This window comes from Cyclopterus lumpus, chromosome 5, assembly GCF_009769545.1.
Source record: "Cyclopterus lumpus isolate fCycLum1 chromosome 5, fCycLum1.pri, whole genome shotgun sequence".
Lineage (NCBI taxonomy): Eukaryota > Metazoa > Chordata > Actinopteri > Perciformes > Cyclopteridae > Cyclopterus > Cyclopterus lumpus.
Window position 1 is genome coordinate 6,610,274 of NC_046970.1, and position 12,931 is coordinate 6,623,204.

Consider the following 12,931-nt stretch of genomic DNA (forward strand, 5'->3'; position numbering starts at 1 on the left):
CCAGGCTCCCTCGCAGGTTATTCTGGTCAACCATACATTGCTAAAAGAAAAGACACATTTCACTTCGATGTGGATAGTGTGTAGCCCCAAGTGTTGTTGTTCTGTATATTAATTGATTAATTAATTGTGACAATTGTTAACTAAAACTATGAAAATGAAGGGGAAGCATACAATTTAAGGCTCAGGTAGTCTCGTGTTCACTGGCTCTTCTGTTCCTTCACACTATACTTAATTAAATATATATTATAAGTTATGACACATGTGTTGTTGTGACTTCTCGGGTTTCTGTTGAACTAGGCGTGTCCAGCGCGTGACGTCGGACCGAGCTTGTTTTGGAGGAAGTGAACAGATCTCGGCTAGCAGATAGCGCGTTAGCTCGACAGGAAAGGCGAGCGTCAACGGTAACGGGGCGAAACAGACCATTGTACCAAGTGGCCTCCGTTAGACGAACAGCGATAGACATCGGCGCCCGCAGTGTTGAGTTGGACACATCGAGGTAGCTGCGAAGCTAACTGTCGGAGGTTGCTTCGCTGTCGACTTTTTAAAACGTCTTGTTTTCGCACAGGAGCCGTTAGCCTGTTAGCTAGCCTGTTCGCTAGCCGACGTTTCAACCAGAAGAAAAGTCCAGTTTTGATTTTTGATTTTTGATTTTTTTTTTACCCCAGGATCCTCGCCCAGGTTAGTTTCTGGTGACTCTAGTTATTGCTTTCACTGACTATGTATATATTATACATTCACGATATATAACGTTAGCTGCAACTACGTTTTACGTTGGTTAATATACCTTATAGCTTTATTTAACGTTAGCTAACTAAACGTTAGCTTACATTAAGAAGTGTCACCGATGTGGCTAATGTATCGTTGAGTCTGTGTTTAATAGTGATACCGTTATCCCAACCTACGTTCAACCGTTGTTTTATACTACTAGCATTTTGATCCCAGACTGCAACGTATACAATAGTGTGTTTGATGTCTTTATGGCTGTTTGGGTAAAACATGTGAGACAGGACTCTCTGCTTTCAGTTTATTTAGTGGAATCGACCAGGGAGGTCCACAGATTGATCCCAACTATGGATTATACCGCTGTGTGTGTGTCTGTGTCTGTGTGTCTGTATTGTATGCAACTGCAGCGTTTGCTGTGCTAATCACGCGTGCCAAGTCATGGTTCCGTTAGTCCTGTGTTTTATAACCATGTGATCAATCCCTGACACAGTGTCATGGGGTGCAGATTATGAGAGCCGCAGCAATAGCTCCGGAATAGTTTTGCCTCACAATAGCGCCGATGTGGACTCAAGCCGTGGATTGTCATTCATTTAGCTGTCTGTTAACGTAAAAATTACGCGTGGAGTAAACTTCTTCCAGATGTTAATAATGATGTCATCCAGGTTTAATCAGAGTGGATTGCTGAGTTGAAGTGTATCGTTAATAGAGTCTGGACTTTGGTCGTTACAGCAATATGGGGAGTTTTATTGTTAGAAAGCACATTCGGTCAAAGTGAGAAATGCTTGATTGATGTCTTGATCTCAATCAGCATCAGCCATGGGTTTTAGAACCAACAAATAAATCTGTATCATTCGTTACCAGTAATATGGTTGCCGTTTTCAATAAATAAGACACATTTCAGCATGACATGATGTTAAAAAATTGGGAGATATAATTTTGAGATGTTTATCAGAGATTTTATAACAAGCCAATATAGAGTTATTCATTTATGTACAAGTCCGTCTGAAGAAGAGCTGAGCAAAGATTGCTCTTTCTTTTCCCAAGTTAAGCTTAGTTTCCAAGTAGTTTTATGAAAAAACTGTTGTGTCTGTGTGGATGATGATTGAAGTGCACCACCTGTTTGGTAGGACACATACAGTTATTAGCTGAGAAGTTATGATGCAATACAGCACATTTAATCATTAACATGATTCACGGTTCAGTATTCAGAATGTTTTGGAGTCACAGGGGGCTTGTTCCATTTTTGCTGTACTGTCCAGCTTTTTTTTAAAAAGATGCAATAATTGTATCTTGGGAATGAAACAATGTTGTTAAATTTCCCATTGAATGGTTTGTATAAGCAAAATATAAATATCACAAAATCAACGCTTTACAGTATAACAATAATTAAAAAAAACAGCTGTGTGTGCTAAAAATAGTAAGTGTCAATGGCCCTAGCGCTGCCATTATATTTTTGGAAAGCGAAAACAAGTGGAGTGAATTGTTGTGTTTCATGAGTTGTATTTCGAGCAACGTGTTATGGTACAATGCGGTGCAGTATATTGTTTACCCCCTGTTACTGTATTTGCCTTTGTGAAGTGAAGGAAACATATGTCTTGGAGACACTGTGCTGGGTTTCATTCCAAGAACAGCCCAATTTATTTGGAGTGTATTTTGAGACGCACACACAGGCCTCATCTTTCTGTGAAACCTGTTGGCTCATATCGGAAGGGTCAACTTCATGGGGCAGGACTCCTGTATTCATCTTGTTTGAGCAATTCCAGCATTGGTCTGCTTATATTGTGGATTTTCTCCTCCCCTCTAATCTCCTCCCTTTTTTCTTCTTCTTTTTTTGACTTTACAGCTGTGGCACAATGACATCAAGGAAGAAAGTACTACTCAAAGTCATCATCCTCGGAGACTCTGGGTGAGTGTTGTTGAGCCAAAGCCTAAAAGCTAAGGCAGTGAGAACAACGATAAAGATGGATGGTTTATTGTAAAGAAAACACTTAATTGGGGTATTTATTCTGATCTGGTAATAATACGCTCACTTCTATTTAACAAGCAAGGAACCCATTTTGTACTTTTACCAATCGATGCATCTCAATGACTGTGTCATTTGTTTCTGAATGTCTCCTGTGAATTTCTTTTCTCTCCTAGAGTTGGGAAGACCTCATTGATGAACCAGTATGTGAATAAGAAGTTCAGTAACCAGTACAAAGCCACAATAGGCGCTGATTTCCTGACGAAAGAAGTCATGGTGGATGACAGACTTGTCACGATGCAGGTACTGAGGAGATGACACACGCAAAGAATGCGACAGCGATCTGATTATTTAGTGACACACCGCGTGTGATTGTTTCTATATCTCAGATTTGGGACACGGCGGGTCAGGAGAGATTCCAGTCCTTAGGCGTGGCGTTCTACCGTGGAGCAGATTGCTGCGTCCTGGTGTTTGACGTGACGGCACCCAACACCTTCAAGACTCTCGACAGCTGGAGGGACGAGTTCTTGATCCAGGCCAGTCCTCGAGACCCGGAGAATTTCCCCTTTGTGGTGCTGGGCAACAAGATAGACTTGGAGAACAGACAGGTGGGTCCAGATAGTCATGATTTATGTTTTGCAAGGGGCATTGTTATGTGCACCGTTTTTGTTTTTCAAGGAAAATGTACAGTTATAGTTGGTAGTTTTTGAGGCTTTGGAATTTAGTTTAGAACATGTCATGCGCTTATGTTTCTTAAGTTTAACAATCGCTCTTTTGCATTTCAGGTGACAACCAAGCGAGCACAGGCTTGGTGCCAAAGCAAGAACAACATTCCATATTTCGAAACCAGCGCCAAGGAGGCGATCAATGTGGAGCAGGCCTTCCAGACTATCGCACGCAACGCCCTCAAACAGGTAACGGGCCGGCAGGAAATCCTGTCAGACAGTTTGACCCAGAGTCTCTCGAATGTCGAGGAATGCCATTTGTTTCCGGCATTTGTACATTGAAAACTTGGGAGATGCAACTGTTTTTGTCTGATTTCAGGAGACCGAAGTGGAGTTGTACAACGAGTTTCCCGAGCCGATAAAGCTGGACAGGAACGAGCGAGCCAAGCCGTCAGCGGAGACCTGCAGCTGCTGAGGGCTCTGAAGATCTTTGGAGGGGTGTTGGGGGGCTGTCTCTGCCCTCACTAACCTTTCCTGCCTTGTCTATATATCCCTTATCCCATGGCCCACTGTGTTAATCCTGAAAGCCCAACATACAAGCAGCACCCCACTCATCCGAGTACTACAAACTAATGTGCTGCACTCACCTTCTTATGTATCCAAAACACACATTTTCTATCAAATATGAGTCTCCTAGCCCAAAGAGCATCTTAAAGAAAAATATTATGGAATTCACTCGTACGATGCTTATTTCCTTCCCAGTGTTTCCGCACATACTTTTTCATGACGGTGGTGGTTTGGACTAACCTGGTTTTTGGTTCCATATAGATCACTGTTTTCATGCTCAGTTTTGGTTCCAACTCCTTTTTTTTTATTTGGTAAATAGAAACATTATATCTTCATGTTTGTGTTGAGAGGAAACGTGCCCCCCCGCCCCCCCCCCTCATTTGTGTTGTGGCTTAAATTTGTTATTATCAAAAACAGTCGTGGCCATGGTTTCACTTTACCTCATACAGTCTATAAAAAATTTTTAAAAAAGAACTCAGCTGAAGTAGTAAAGGATCAGAAATGTGAATTTGCATGTGGGTCACAATCATGTGCTGCCTGCTGATTCTCATTGATTGGCACATAATCGAAAAAATCCCATTTGGTGACAGGTTTTATTTTTTATTTTTTTGCACTTTGCTGTCAGCCACAAATACTTACGACTCTCTTAAGAATCTCACTTTGGAGCTGCAATAAATGCTATTGTAGCTCAGGTTGAGGACATAGTTATTCCAGACTTGGCTCCTTGATGTAAGTGCTGTCCCTCTATTGGGAAAATGAGGGTTCATCTCGTAATCAGTTATTCTTGGTACAACATCTGCCGTGGGAATGAACCAAACGACGATAGCATGTCATTCTACCCGATAGCCCCGGAGGAGATATTTTTCTCAAGTATAAATATAATAATAACGGAGTACTATTAGTTAGTAGATTTGTTTTTACTGTCAAACTATTGCAAGACTTTGTATATTTGCAAACCTCTCAATCACTGTGTGGGGAAGGCAAAAAGTTGTGTTGTAAATCTCCATATCCGATTTTGCCAGTTGCTCATGTTGGCAAACAATTTAAGTGCTTGACATTTCTTTTAACCGATCAGATCTTTAACTGTCTGTTCGTATTATGTTAAAACTTTGAAATGCATTATAGATTACAAGATAGCATACATATTGTAACTTTTGAAAGAAGAAAAAAAAGAAGTCTGGGGAAGTATTGGCATTCATCATTATTATATCATTAATATGATAAATGCATAGCATCTACATTGTTTCGAAATGTCTTCGCGTTTCAAGTAATAAGGGTAATAAAAAATGTTGATTAAAGCATGCGGTCTTTATTTCTGACATTTATTGATAGCATTTTTGAAATAAATTCCAATCTGTAGCATTTTCTTTTTATTACGTAGAAAGCATTACTTACGAAGCAAAAGCATGTTTTTCTCACAACTGTCAAAAATAGTTAAGTGGAATAAATAATGCCTAAATGGTCTTTTAACACTACAGAGTTTTCAGTCCCAGTTCATATCTTCATTTGGTTCTTGGTTTTTTGGCCCCATGAAGCCACTGGTGAAGTAATCCTGTCGACTGGCACTGAGCCGCTGCCTCGCTTTCTTGCTCTTTACTCTCGCATGCGGGCTCCTTCCTCTTTGAAGGTTCACTGCTCGCCAGCCAGCTCATCATCATCTTACTGCTGGCTGTGGGTTTGGGCTCCTATGGGTCAGATTGGTCAGCTTAAACCTCACCAGACAACTGTTACTTATTCAACCACAGAGAGTAAAATGCCACAGTAAATCAGATACCTTTTTGCTGTTTAGATCTATTGGCTGAAGGCATTCTGGAGAGTTGTTGCGAGAGTTGTTTACTAGTGAAGAGACGGGGTGAAAAGTCAAACTGCTTTTAGACTGGAGCAGTTTCATGGCGTCTTGAGACTTCACCTCCCCAAAATCCAGCCATCTTCTCACTTCTTCCTCTCCATCCAGGACTGCTGGCATCCTAAACCACACAGTAATTTAAGATTCCATACAGACACCAATGGAAAAAATGGTGTGTCCTCATTAGCTATCCTTACCTATCATGGATGCTTTCCAGATTCAGGGAAGCGTTCACAGTTATTACACTGTATGTGTAAAGGGGTTCTCCGCCACCTGGAGGTGTCCAGCAGTCAAACAGTCCAGCCATAGTCAGCAACTTCCATCCAGTCCACTCACCTGGTGCTTCTCCCTGACCAACACAGCATAGAGCCCAAGAATGAGCAGATTTGATGAAAATGGGCTGGACTTTGTTGGTATGTTTGTAATATTTTTTTGTACACTCCAGTACTGTCACCAGTATCAAACCAAAGCATGAGTTTGTACTTAGCATGACATTTTGAATGCTAAAGAAACACCTGGGGGACACATGTACATTTTGGCTAGTCTCCCACACAGGATATTTTCCATCATGGCAATTTCCGCCCCAGCTGCATTCTCTCTACTTCTCATCTGGATGAAAGTAAATGTTGGTGGTGCTTTATATTGCTACAGAAACCCTAATACGAACCTGTGTCAAGTCAGCGGAGTCCTCCTCTGGAGGGCCCGTTGTCTCTGAATTCTCCTTATTGCCAGCTGAGGTTGCAGGGTCATCCTCATCATCTGTTTTCTCCTGACTGGTTCCCTTCGTCTGAGGAAAGTAGATGAAGAAAGGCTGCTTGTCTTTCGCCTGCCTCTTCCACTCATAAAAGCCATCAGCCAGGATGACACAGCGTTGCCCTTTTATCAGGGGATCCTTTAGGGAGACGACAAAGCGATCACACACGTCAAAGCACAGAGACCAAGGCGTAAAACAATACAGCTCTCAGCGTTGCCTTAAATCTGCATGTACCTTGTATGTTTTCTTCTCCAATATATTTTCACTGCGGCAGTTGTTGGTGCTGTATTGCATCTTGCTCGGGTCATTCTCCTTGAACCAGGCAGGGACCAGACCCCAGCGCATGGAGGCCAGCACACACTCATCGACAGGAGCATTCTGCAGACACACAAGGAGGGTACACAAAAACATTAAAAATGAACATGTGGTTCATTTAAATGTCCAATTCTTGTTGCATTTTATTGCACTGTTTGTTATTGTGTATCCGTATTGTCATCTACTAAAAGACGTTATTGGGCAATATAATATCTTCACATAACGGCCTCCGTCTTTGGCGTCCATCCCACGGTGTATGAAACTCACTCAGGCACCCACACGGTTACCTCACCGTGTCGAAATGCCTCTGGGACAGCAGCACGGGACTCGTGGACTGGGGGCTCTTGTTGTAAGAGGGTCGGTATTTGTCCGCATCTCCGTCCCTCCAGCGGGGCTGTCTCCGCTGTCCTCCACGGTCTCTGTAGGAGCAGGCTCGGCTCACCTCGTCGGAAGCAAGCGTGCACGCGGTTCTTCCACACATCTTTGGGCGAATGTAGCACTTTTCAGCCGCCTGAGAAAGAGGAGGTGGGGGGGTTATGTTACGCTAACTAAGTTAACACACGGTTAGCGGTTTAGCTTAAGTTCATTTCATGGAGAAAACAGCCACTAAAATAGCTGCAGTAACCCGCTCGGCTTGGCGATACCTGCCTCCGTGTGTTCTGAAGGCTATCGTAAAGTTGAGCTGTGTTATGTTATATTAGCTTGAACGGAGTGCGGGGATTTGCCCGGGCAGACTGCGATGTCACGTGACACCGTGCGGCAGCCCCAAGATGGCGACAGAACACCGAAGAAGATCAAATCAAAAAAATAATAACAACAAAACAGCGTACCGTATTCAGTTATTCCACAAGACTACGATATGACGTAACACACACGCACGCACAGACACATGCACACACACTCACACACAAGTTATGTCCCGATAAAGTGGTATCATCGGGAGCTGTCTATCCAGCGGGTGCCATGGCGACAACAAACCGGTCGAGAGTCAAACTTTGCGATCGAGTTGGTCGACTTGTGGACCTCAGCAGGTAAGAGCAACACAAACGTTAAACCATTAGGGCAACGCGTTGCTTAACATGCTTAAGGTCGAGAACACAGTGTCTGCTGCTGCTGGCTATTGTGCCAGTAAGTTTTAAAAAGAGTGACAGTCGGAAAGTTGTAACAGTGATGCTAACGTTAGTAAAAAAATCAAATAAAAGAGGACTTTTTCAGTTGTTGGGATATGTGTCTGGGTTATACAGGTCACTGGAGGAAATCATGAGTATCACACCCTGTCTTAGGTACCATGAGTCCGACAGGTGGAGCCAACCTGTCTGTTGCAATTTGACCCACTTGATGGTCCAGTGCACTTGAGTAGACCCTGATCTGCGGTGGTTTACAGCCGTTTAATCATGTTACATATCACATTATTTGTGTCACTGTCCTTCTTTAGCGGTTCTTGTCTGAACCACGAAGCAGAACCAAAGAAAAGGTTTGCCTGAAGAATGAGAGCTGACGTTAGTATGGAGGCCACCAGGTCCAGACCGTCTGACCAGCTGGGCCACGAGGGCCACCGGGCTACCAACAGATGCAAAGCACCATGCCGAGACAGTGGTGAGAGACCTGGGCCCCATGTGAACAAGGACCAGACAAATAATGCTGGAAATCACTAAGATGTATTTTCTTCAAATGTTAATCACCATCATTCATAACACTGGATGGTTTGTTGAACCATCTGCCCCTTCCAATGGCAATAACATGGGCATATTTTTCAATTTCAACTTTTTTGAACTTCATATTGTGAAGAGAATTACAGCTTGGGCCTTCAATATAGGAAATTCTGGGTTTTGTTGCTTTTTTTTTCCTGGAACAATTTCTAGAATGAAACATAAAGGTAAACTCTTGTATGACTTTACACCTCCAAAGGACTGCATTCATAGAGTTTGTGTATAGATCATGAGTGCTGAATTAATAATGAGGTCACACTCAGAGGCCCCATATTAAAGTTTCATGACTTCAACATTTGTGTTGCTGCAAGCTGAAGATGTCAAGCACTAGTCTCCTTGGCTTTGCCCTCCCTGTGGTTTATATACCTTGTATACTTATTACATTTGTGTGCTCTCCAGTTTAGGCCTCTATATGCAAATGTGTGGTAATGTTGTTTTGTATATTTTACAATTGCACATATGCTCTCTTGAATGTTCAAAGAAACTGTATGGTGTAAATATTCTCCTGCCTCTCCTCTTGAATGTACTGGCCTGCTGTATGTTGGCCTGTCGTGCCATTCTGTATATTGTACGGTAACAATCCCCCTTGTTACTGCAGGGGAAACAGGAGGTTCGGCAAAGGATCAGAAGGTCATAGCGGTGGTCCAGCAAGGCAACCGAGATGAAGGCAAAAGTCCCCAAACAAGTAGGTTTGTTTACCCTGCAGGTGAACAACCAACATGTCACATAGGTTCCCTTGGGATAGTCTCCGTGTACTGCATGAACAGCATCATCTCTACAGAGCTTTCTAGACAACTAACAGTATGAATTAGAACATATTTTGATTTGTGTGTGCGCGTCAGGTTCACTTCCTGAGGGCAAAGTTTGCCGCAGTTTTGTCAGCGTACCCGTTCTTAACCCGGTGAGATTGAGGAAAGCCAAAGCCCTCGCAGAAGAAGTTGTCAAGGTGGATATATACAACAGTTACACGGTCACATACAATTCTGGTTGTCCCACAAAGGTCACTCCATCACTGGTGTCTGCTTTGATTCCTCTCAGATGCAGAAGGTGTTCTCTATCCAGGGCCCTTACCCTGTCGTCAGGGCAGCATTGAAGGCCAGAGGCTGGGTCGAGCAGCGCGCGCACCGCCCCGACCACACGGCTCACCAGCGGCACAGCAGTGAGGGCAGAGCCTGCACTGTTTCATGAATCACGTTATCACTGAATATCCCATCATTGATTTGCATTACTCCCTCTTCTCAGACAATCTCGAAAAAGAGCAGGATCGAGATGGACTATATGATCTGATGGTAAAAATTACATTAATGGTTGTAGGCTAACGTGAGGCTTTAAGTGATGTGAAAAAGGGCAAGAATGGGCACAGCAAGTGAAAGATCGTTGCTACCCGATCGTTCACCCTGTCCCCTTTCTCATACAGTGTCGCCTGGTGCAGAATGAAATGGTTAATTTCCATTGGACAAACCGTAGAGACGCCATAGACACCAACAGCTTGCAAAAAGAACAGATTATCAATCATTTTGCAAAAGCAGGCAGCTTCACCACCAAGGTTTATATGCTGTAATCATTTGCTACAGAACAAATAATAATAATAATACTATTCTACTACTGTCACCCCCAACATCCATATTTGTCTTTTCTTGGTCAGGTGGGATTGTGTGTGAACCTGAGGAACCTGCACTGGTTTGATTCAGCTGACCCGGACACCTTCTTCCCTCGCTGTTACAGACTTGGAGCAAAAGATGAGAAGCCTGCTTTCATTGGTCAGACCCGACCTTAATGTCCCATAAGATTACGCCCATCTCTTTTTATTGTATTTCCAGCGTCCTTCTACTTTCACTTGCAGAGAAAACCATCGAAATACATACCTCCCTGTCTCTGTCCTTTGTGTAGAGGACTACAGGAGGACAGCCTGCACCAGTTTGTTGAAGTACATTGTGGAGAGGGAGCAAGGTGCTCCGGGAGAGGGAACCAGCCATGACATTCCGTCTGTGAGGAAACGAAGCAAACTGCAATCTAGCCCAGTGGTCCTTTCCCAAATGATTAACAGCGCACTCAAAGTATGCCATCAGTTTCTAGAGAGCCTGGAGCATCGTGACATTGACATACACTTGGAGACGCCACAAACACTTACAGAGGAGGAGTGGGCCGAGTTTATCAGCGGCTACAACCTTGTTGTTCAGTGAGTGCTGTGTGAGAGACGACTGGCCAAGCCAAAGTGCTCGTCGGTATCTCACTGTCTTTCCGTTTCCTCGTCCAGTAAAGGAGCGGAGATCGAGAACAGTTATCATTTTGTGTCCTGCTGCAAAGCCATGCTTCAGAAGCTGGCGGAGGTCAGTCCACAGCTGGAAATAGACGGCATACACAACATCTGGATCATCAAACCCGGTGCAAAGTCCAGGGGCAGAGGTGAGAATAACGGACACTCTCAAACTGTTCACATAATAGCTGACGTAGTCCTGGCTGACCTGTGACACCTGCCTTCCAGGTATCAAATGTGCCAGGCATCTGGATCAGATCCTCAGCCTGGTGGACGGGGATCCGACCCTGAGGAAGGAAGGCAAGTGGGTAGTGCAGAAGTACTTGGAGCGTCCTTTGCTGGTCCATGGCACCAAATTTGACCTGCGCCAGTGGTTCCTGGTCACCGTCGTGAACCCTCTGACTGTGTGGTTTTATACAAAGTGCTACTTGCGCTTCTCTACGCAGCCTTACTCTCTAGATACACTGGACAGGTGAGACGGGGATACTTCTAAAGAACGTAGGAGGAGAGTAGAAGCAGTGAGAGGCTTGTATCATTTCTCTAATCGTGCCCTCTCAATTTCCCCCCATTATTTCAGCTCTGTCCACCTGTGCAATAACTCCATCCAGAAACACCTGACACCCTCCCAACAGCGCCATCGTGGTATCCCAGCAGACAACATGTGGTCGGATGACCAGTTCAGGACATTTCTGTCCAGCCAGGGCCGGGAAGCTCAGTGGCAGACAGTGGCAGTCCCCGGGATGAAGAAGGCCGTGATCCACGCGTTACAGACAACACAAGATCTGATGGAGTCACGCAAAAACACATTTGAGCTCTACGGTGCCGACTTCATGTTTGGTAGGATGGCATCACTGTAAATTATGCTATATTACAGAATATGTTGTACTGACTGTTTCAGCATGCATCAACTTATCTTTTAAAAATGCTTTTTCAGGAGCAGTAAAAAAACAACAACATATATAAGTAGTCAAATAAACATGGCATTCAATTCTAATTTAGATCACATTTTAATAAACACACTTATTAAAACAAATGAATAATCACATGTGAGATATTTTGTTCTGTGTTTCCGAGGTCACGACCTCAGTCCATGGTTGATAGAAATCAATGCCAGTCCCACTATGGCTCACTCCACCCCAGTGACAGCCCGTCTCTGTACTGCTGTGCAGGAAGACACATTACGCGTCGTCCTGGACCAGAGGGCAGACCGCAATGCAAGCACGGGAGACTTTCAGCTCATATATCGGCAGGTAAACAAGAGTTATCCCTCCTCCACAGGTTGTCGTGCACATTCAAGTGGCCCGCTTTGTGAGGGAGATATACATTACTTTACATGTCCCTTTGTTTGTCTTTAGGGAGCAGTAGATGTGCCACAGTATGTCGGGGTCAACCTACTTGTTGAGGGCTACAACGTCGGGCGCCACTGCTCACTTCCTCCACTGCACTCCTCCATCCGTTCAGCACCAAAACGCAGCATCAAGGAGAAGGAACCTAAAGCAGAAAAAGTAAAGACTCTGCCTAAGATGCTGTTAAAGAGGGCAGAGACTCGGTTCAAACACATCAGCAGTGGGGTTCCACCACCGCTTCCTCCTGAGATGACCCAATCAGCCCCTGTTGAAACCTTCTCACTTTACCTGCCAATGACTGTGACATCCATCCACCTGCCCATTAGCACCAAGTCTCCCTCTGTTCTTTTGTGGAAGAGGCCACCAGAGGTATCAGAGGAGGTCCAACCTTGTACCTCTTTGTCTCTTTCCAAAACAGTCCAGACAAGCAGCACCTTGCGTGTATAAAGGTTTTTGTTCATCATTCGCAAACTCTTTCAGCGTGTCTTGTTTTTCACTCACTACTGACACAAATTGTATGTGTTTTAATGTGATTTAACAAAAAAATTTAGCAGTTTCAATACGTGTTCACAGCTAAGTGTGTGGATTATCCAGAGTAACAGTGAAACTGAATGTTGCTGTGAGCTGTGTTCAGTGCTGCGAGCATCAGAAACAACATTCCCTTCATCACCTGTGTACTGTGTTGGAGTAAGAAATCGAGGATATTAAAAACAAAAGGTGAAAAAGGGAAAAATCCACTTTTAAAGCACAAAGCACTTGTGTTTAAAAAAAAAAAAATTTAAGTTA

The 12,931-nt window shown here is 43.9% G+C and overlaps 3 protein-coding genes across 6 annotated transcripts; 2 read left to right on the forward strand and 1 right to left on the reverse strand.

Moving 5' to 3' along the window:
* Nucleotides 1-330: 330 nt before the first annotated feature.
* Nucleotides 331-5,216, forward strand: LOC117730347 (ras-related protein rab7). The gene is made up of 6 exons (XM_034532008.1): nucleotides 331-678; nucleotides 2,567-2,629; nucleotides 2,863-2,989; nucleotides 3,076-3,294; nucleotides 3,472-3,600; nucleotides 3,731-5,216. Exons 2-6 carry the CDS (start codon nucleotides 2,577-2,579, stop codon nucleotides 3,824-3,826), a joined length of 624 nt encoding a protein of 207 aa, XP_034387899.1. The 5' UTR covers nucleotides 331-678; nucleotides 2,567-2,576; the 3' UTR covers nucleotides 3,827-5,216.
* hmces (5-hydroxymethylcytosine binding, ES cell specific) lies at nucleotides 5,208-7,807 on the reverse strand. 3 transcript variants are annotated; one of them, XM_034532007.1, is made up of 7 exons: nucleotides 7,664-7,807; nucleotides 7,126-7,344; nucleotides 6,753-6,896; nucleotides 6,432-6,656; nucleotides 5,962-6,113; nucleotides 5,693-5,885; nucleotides 5,208-5,603 (listed from the first exon to the last, which is right to left on the reverse strand). In XM_034532007.1, the coding sequence occupies exons 2-7, from the start codon at nucleotides 7,312-7,314 to the stop codon at nucleotides 5,421-5,423; spliced, it is 1,086 nt and encodes a 361-aa protein (XP_034387898.1). In that variant the 5' UTR covers nucleotides 7,315-7,344; nucleotides 7,664-7,807; the 3' UTR covers nucleotides 5,208-5,420. The 3 variants fall into 3 exon arrangements, with proteins under 3 accessions (XP_034387898.1, XP_034387895.1, XP_034387897.1); XM_034532004.1 differs by lacking the exon at nucleotides 7,664-7,807 and adding an exon at nucleotides 7,482-7,600; XM_034532006.1 differs by lacking the exon at nucleotides 7,664-7,807 and adding an exon at nucleotides 7,478-7,572.
* Nucleotides 7,127-12,611, forward strand: LOC117730345 (tubulin monoglycylase TTLL3-like). 2 transcript variants are annotated; one of them, XM_034532002.1, is made up of 14 exons: nucleotides 7,127-7,864; nucleotides 8,269-8,429; nucleotides 9,141-9,227; nucleotides 9,385-9,488; nucleotides 9,581-9,701; nucleotides 9,785-9,831; nucleotides 9,960-10,088; nucleotides 10,188-10,302; nucleotides 10,433-10,721; nucleotides 10,800-10,948; nucleotides 11,028-11,271; nucleotides 11,377-11,636; nucleotides 11,874-12,049; nucleotides 12,155-12,611. In XM_034532002.1, exons 2-14 carry the CDS (start codon nucleotides 8,321-8,323, stop codon nucleotides 12,590-12,592), a joined length of 2,268 nt encoding a protein of 755 aa, XP_034387893.1. In that variant the 5' UTR covers nucleotides 7,127-7,864; nucleotides 8,269-8,320; the 3' UTR covers nucleotides 12,593-12,611. The 2 variants fall into 2 exon arrangements, with proteins under 2 accessions (XP_034387893.1, XP_034387894.1); XM_034532003.1 differs by lacking the exon at nucleotides 9,960-10,088 and having other exon boundaries at nucleotides 7,556-7,864.
* The last annotated feature ends 320 nt before the right edge of the window (nucleotides 12,612-12,931 follow it).

What these genes read in the sequence shown, in the direction of transcription:
- LOC117730347 (XM_034532008.1), top strand. Translation starts at nt 2,577, where the DNA reads ATGACATCAAGGAAGAAAGTACTACTCAAAGTCATCATCCTCGGAGAC. An exon ending in ATCATCCTCGGAGACTCTGG is followed by an intron (nt 2,630 to 2,862) that starts GTGAGTGTTGTT and finishes TTTCTCTCCTAG; the next exon opens with AGTTGGGAAGACCTCATTGA. An exon ending in ACAGACTTGTCACGATGCAG is followed by an intron (nt 2,990 to 3,075) that starts GTACTGAGGAGA and finishes TCTATATCTCAG; the next exon opens with ATTTGGGACACGGCGGGTCA.
- hmces (XM_034532007.1), bottom strand. Translation starts at nt 7,314, where the DNA reads ATGTGTGGAAGAACCGCGTGCACGCTTGCTTCCGACGAGGTGAGCCGA. An exon ending in ACTCCGCTGACTTGACACAG is followed by an intron (nt 6,114 to 6,431) that starts GTTCGTATTAGG and finishes TGTGTTGGTCAG; the next exon opens with GGAGAAGCACCAGGTGAGTG. An exon ending in TAGATCTAAACAGCAAAAAG is followed by an intron (nt 5,604 to 5,692) that starts GTATCTGATTTA and finishes TCTGACCCATAG; the next exon opens with GAGCCCAAACCCACAGCCAG.
- LOC117730345 (XM_034532002.1), top strand. Translation starts at nt 8,321, where the DNA reads ATGAGAGCTGACGTTAGTATGGAGGCCACCAGGTCCAGACCGTCTGAC. An exon ending in AGCACCATGCCGAGACAGTG is followed by an intron (nt 8,430 to 9,140) that starts GTGAGAGACCTG and finishes TTGTTACTGCAG; the next exon opens with GGGAAACAGGAGGTTCGGCA. An exon ending in CAGGCAGCTTCACCACCAAG is followed by an intron (nt 10,089 to 10,187) that starts GTTTATATGCTG and finishes TTTCTTGGTCAG; the next exon opens with GTGGGATTGTGTGTGAACCT.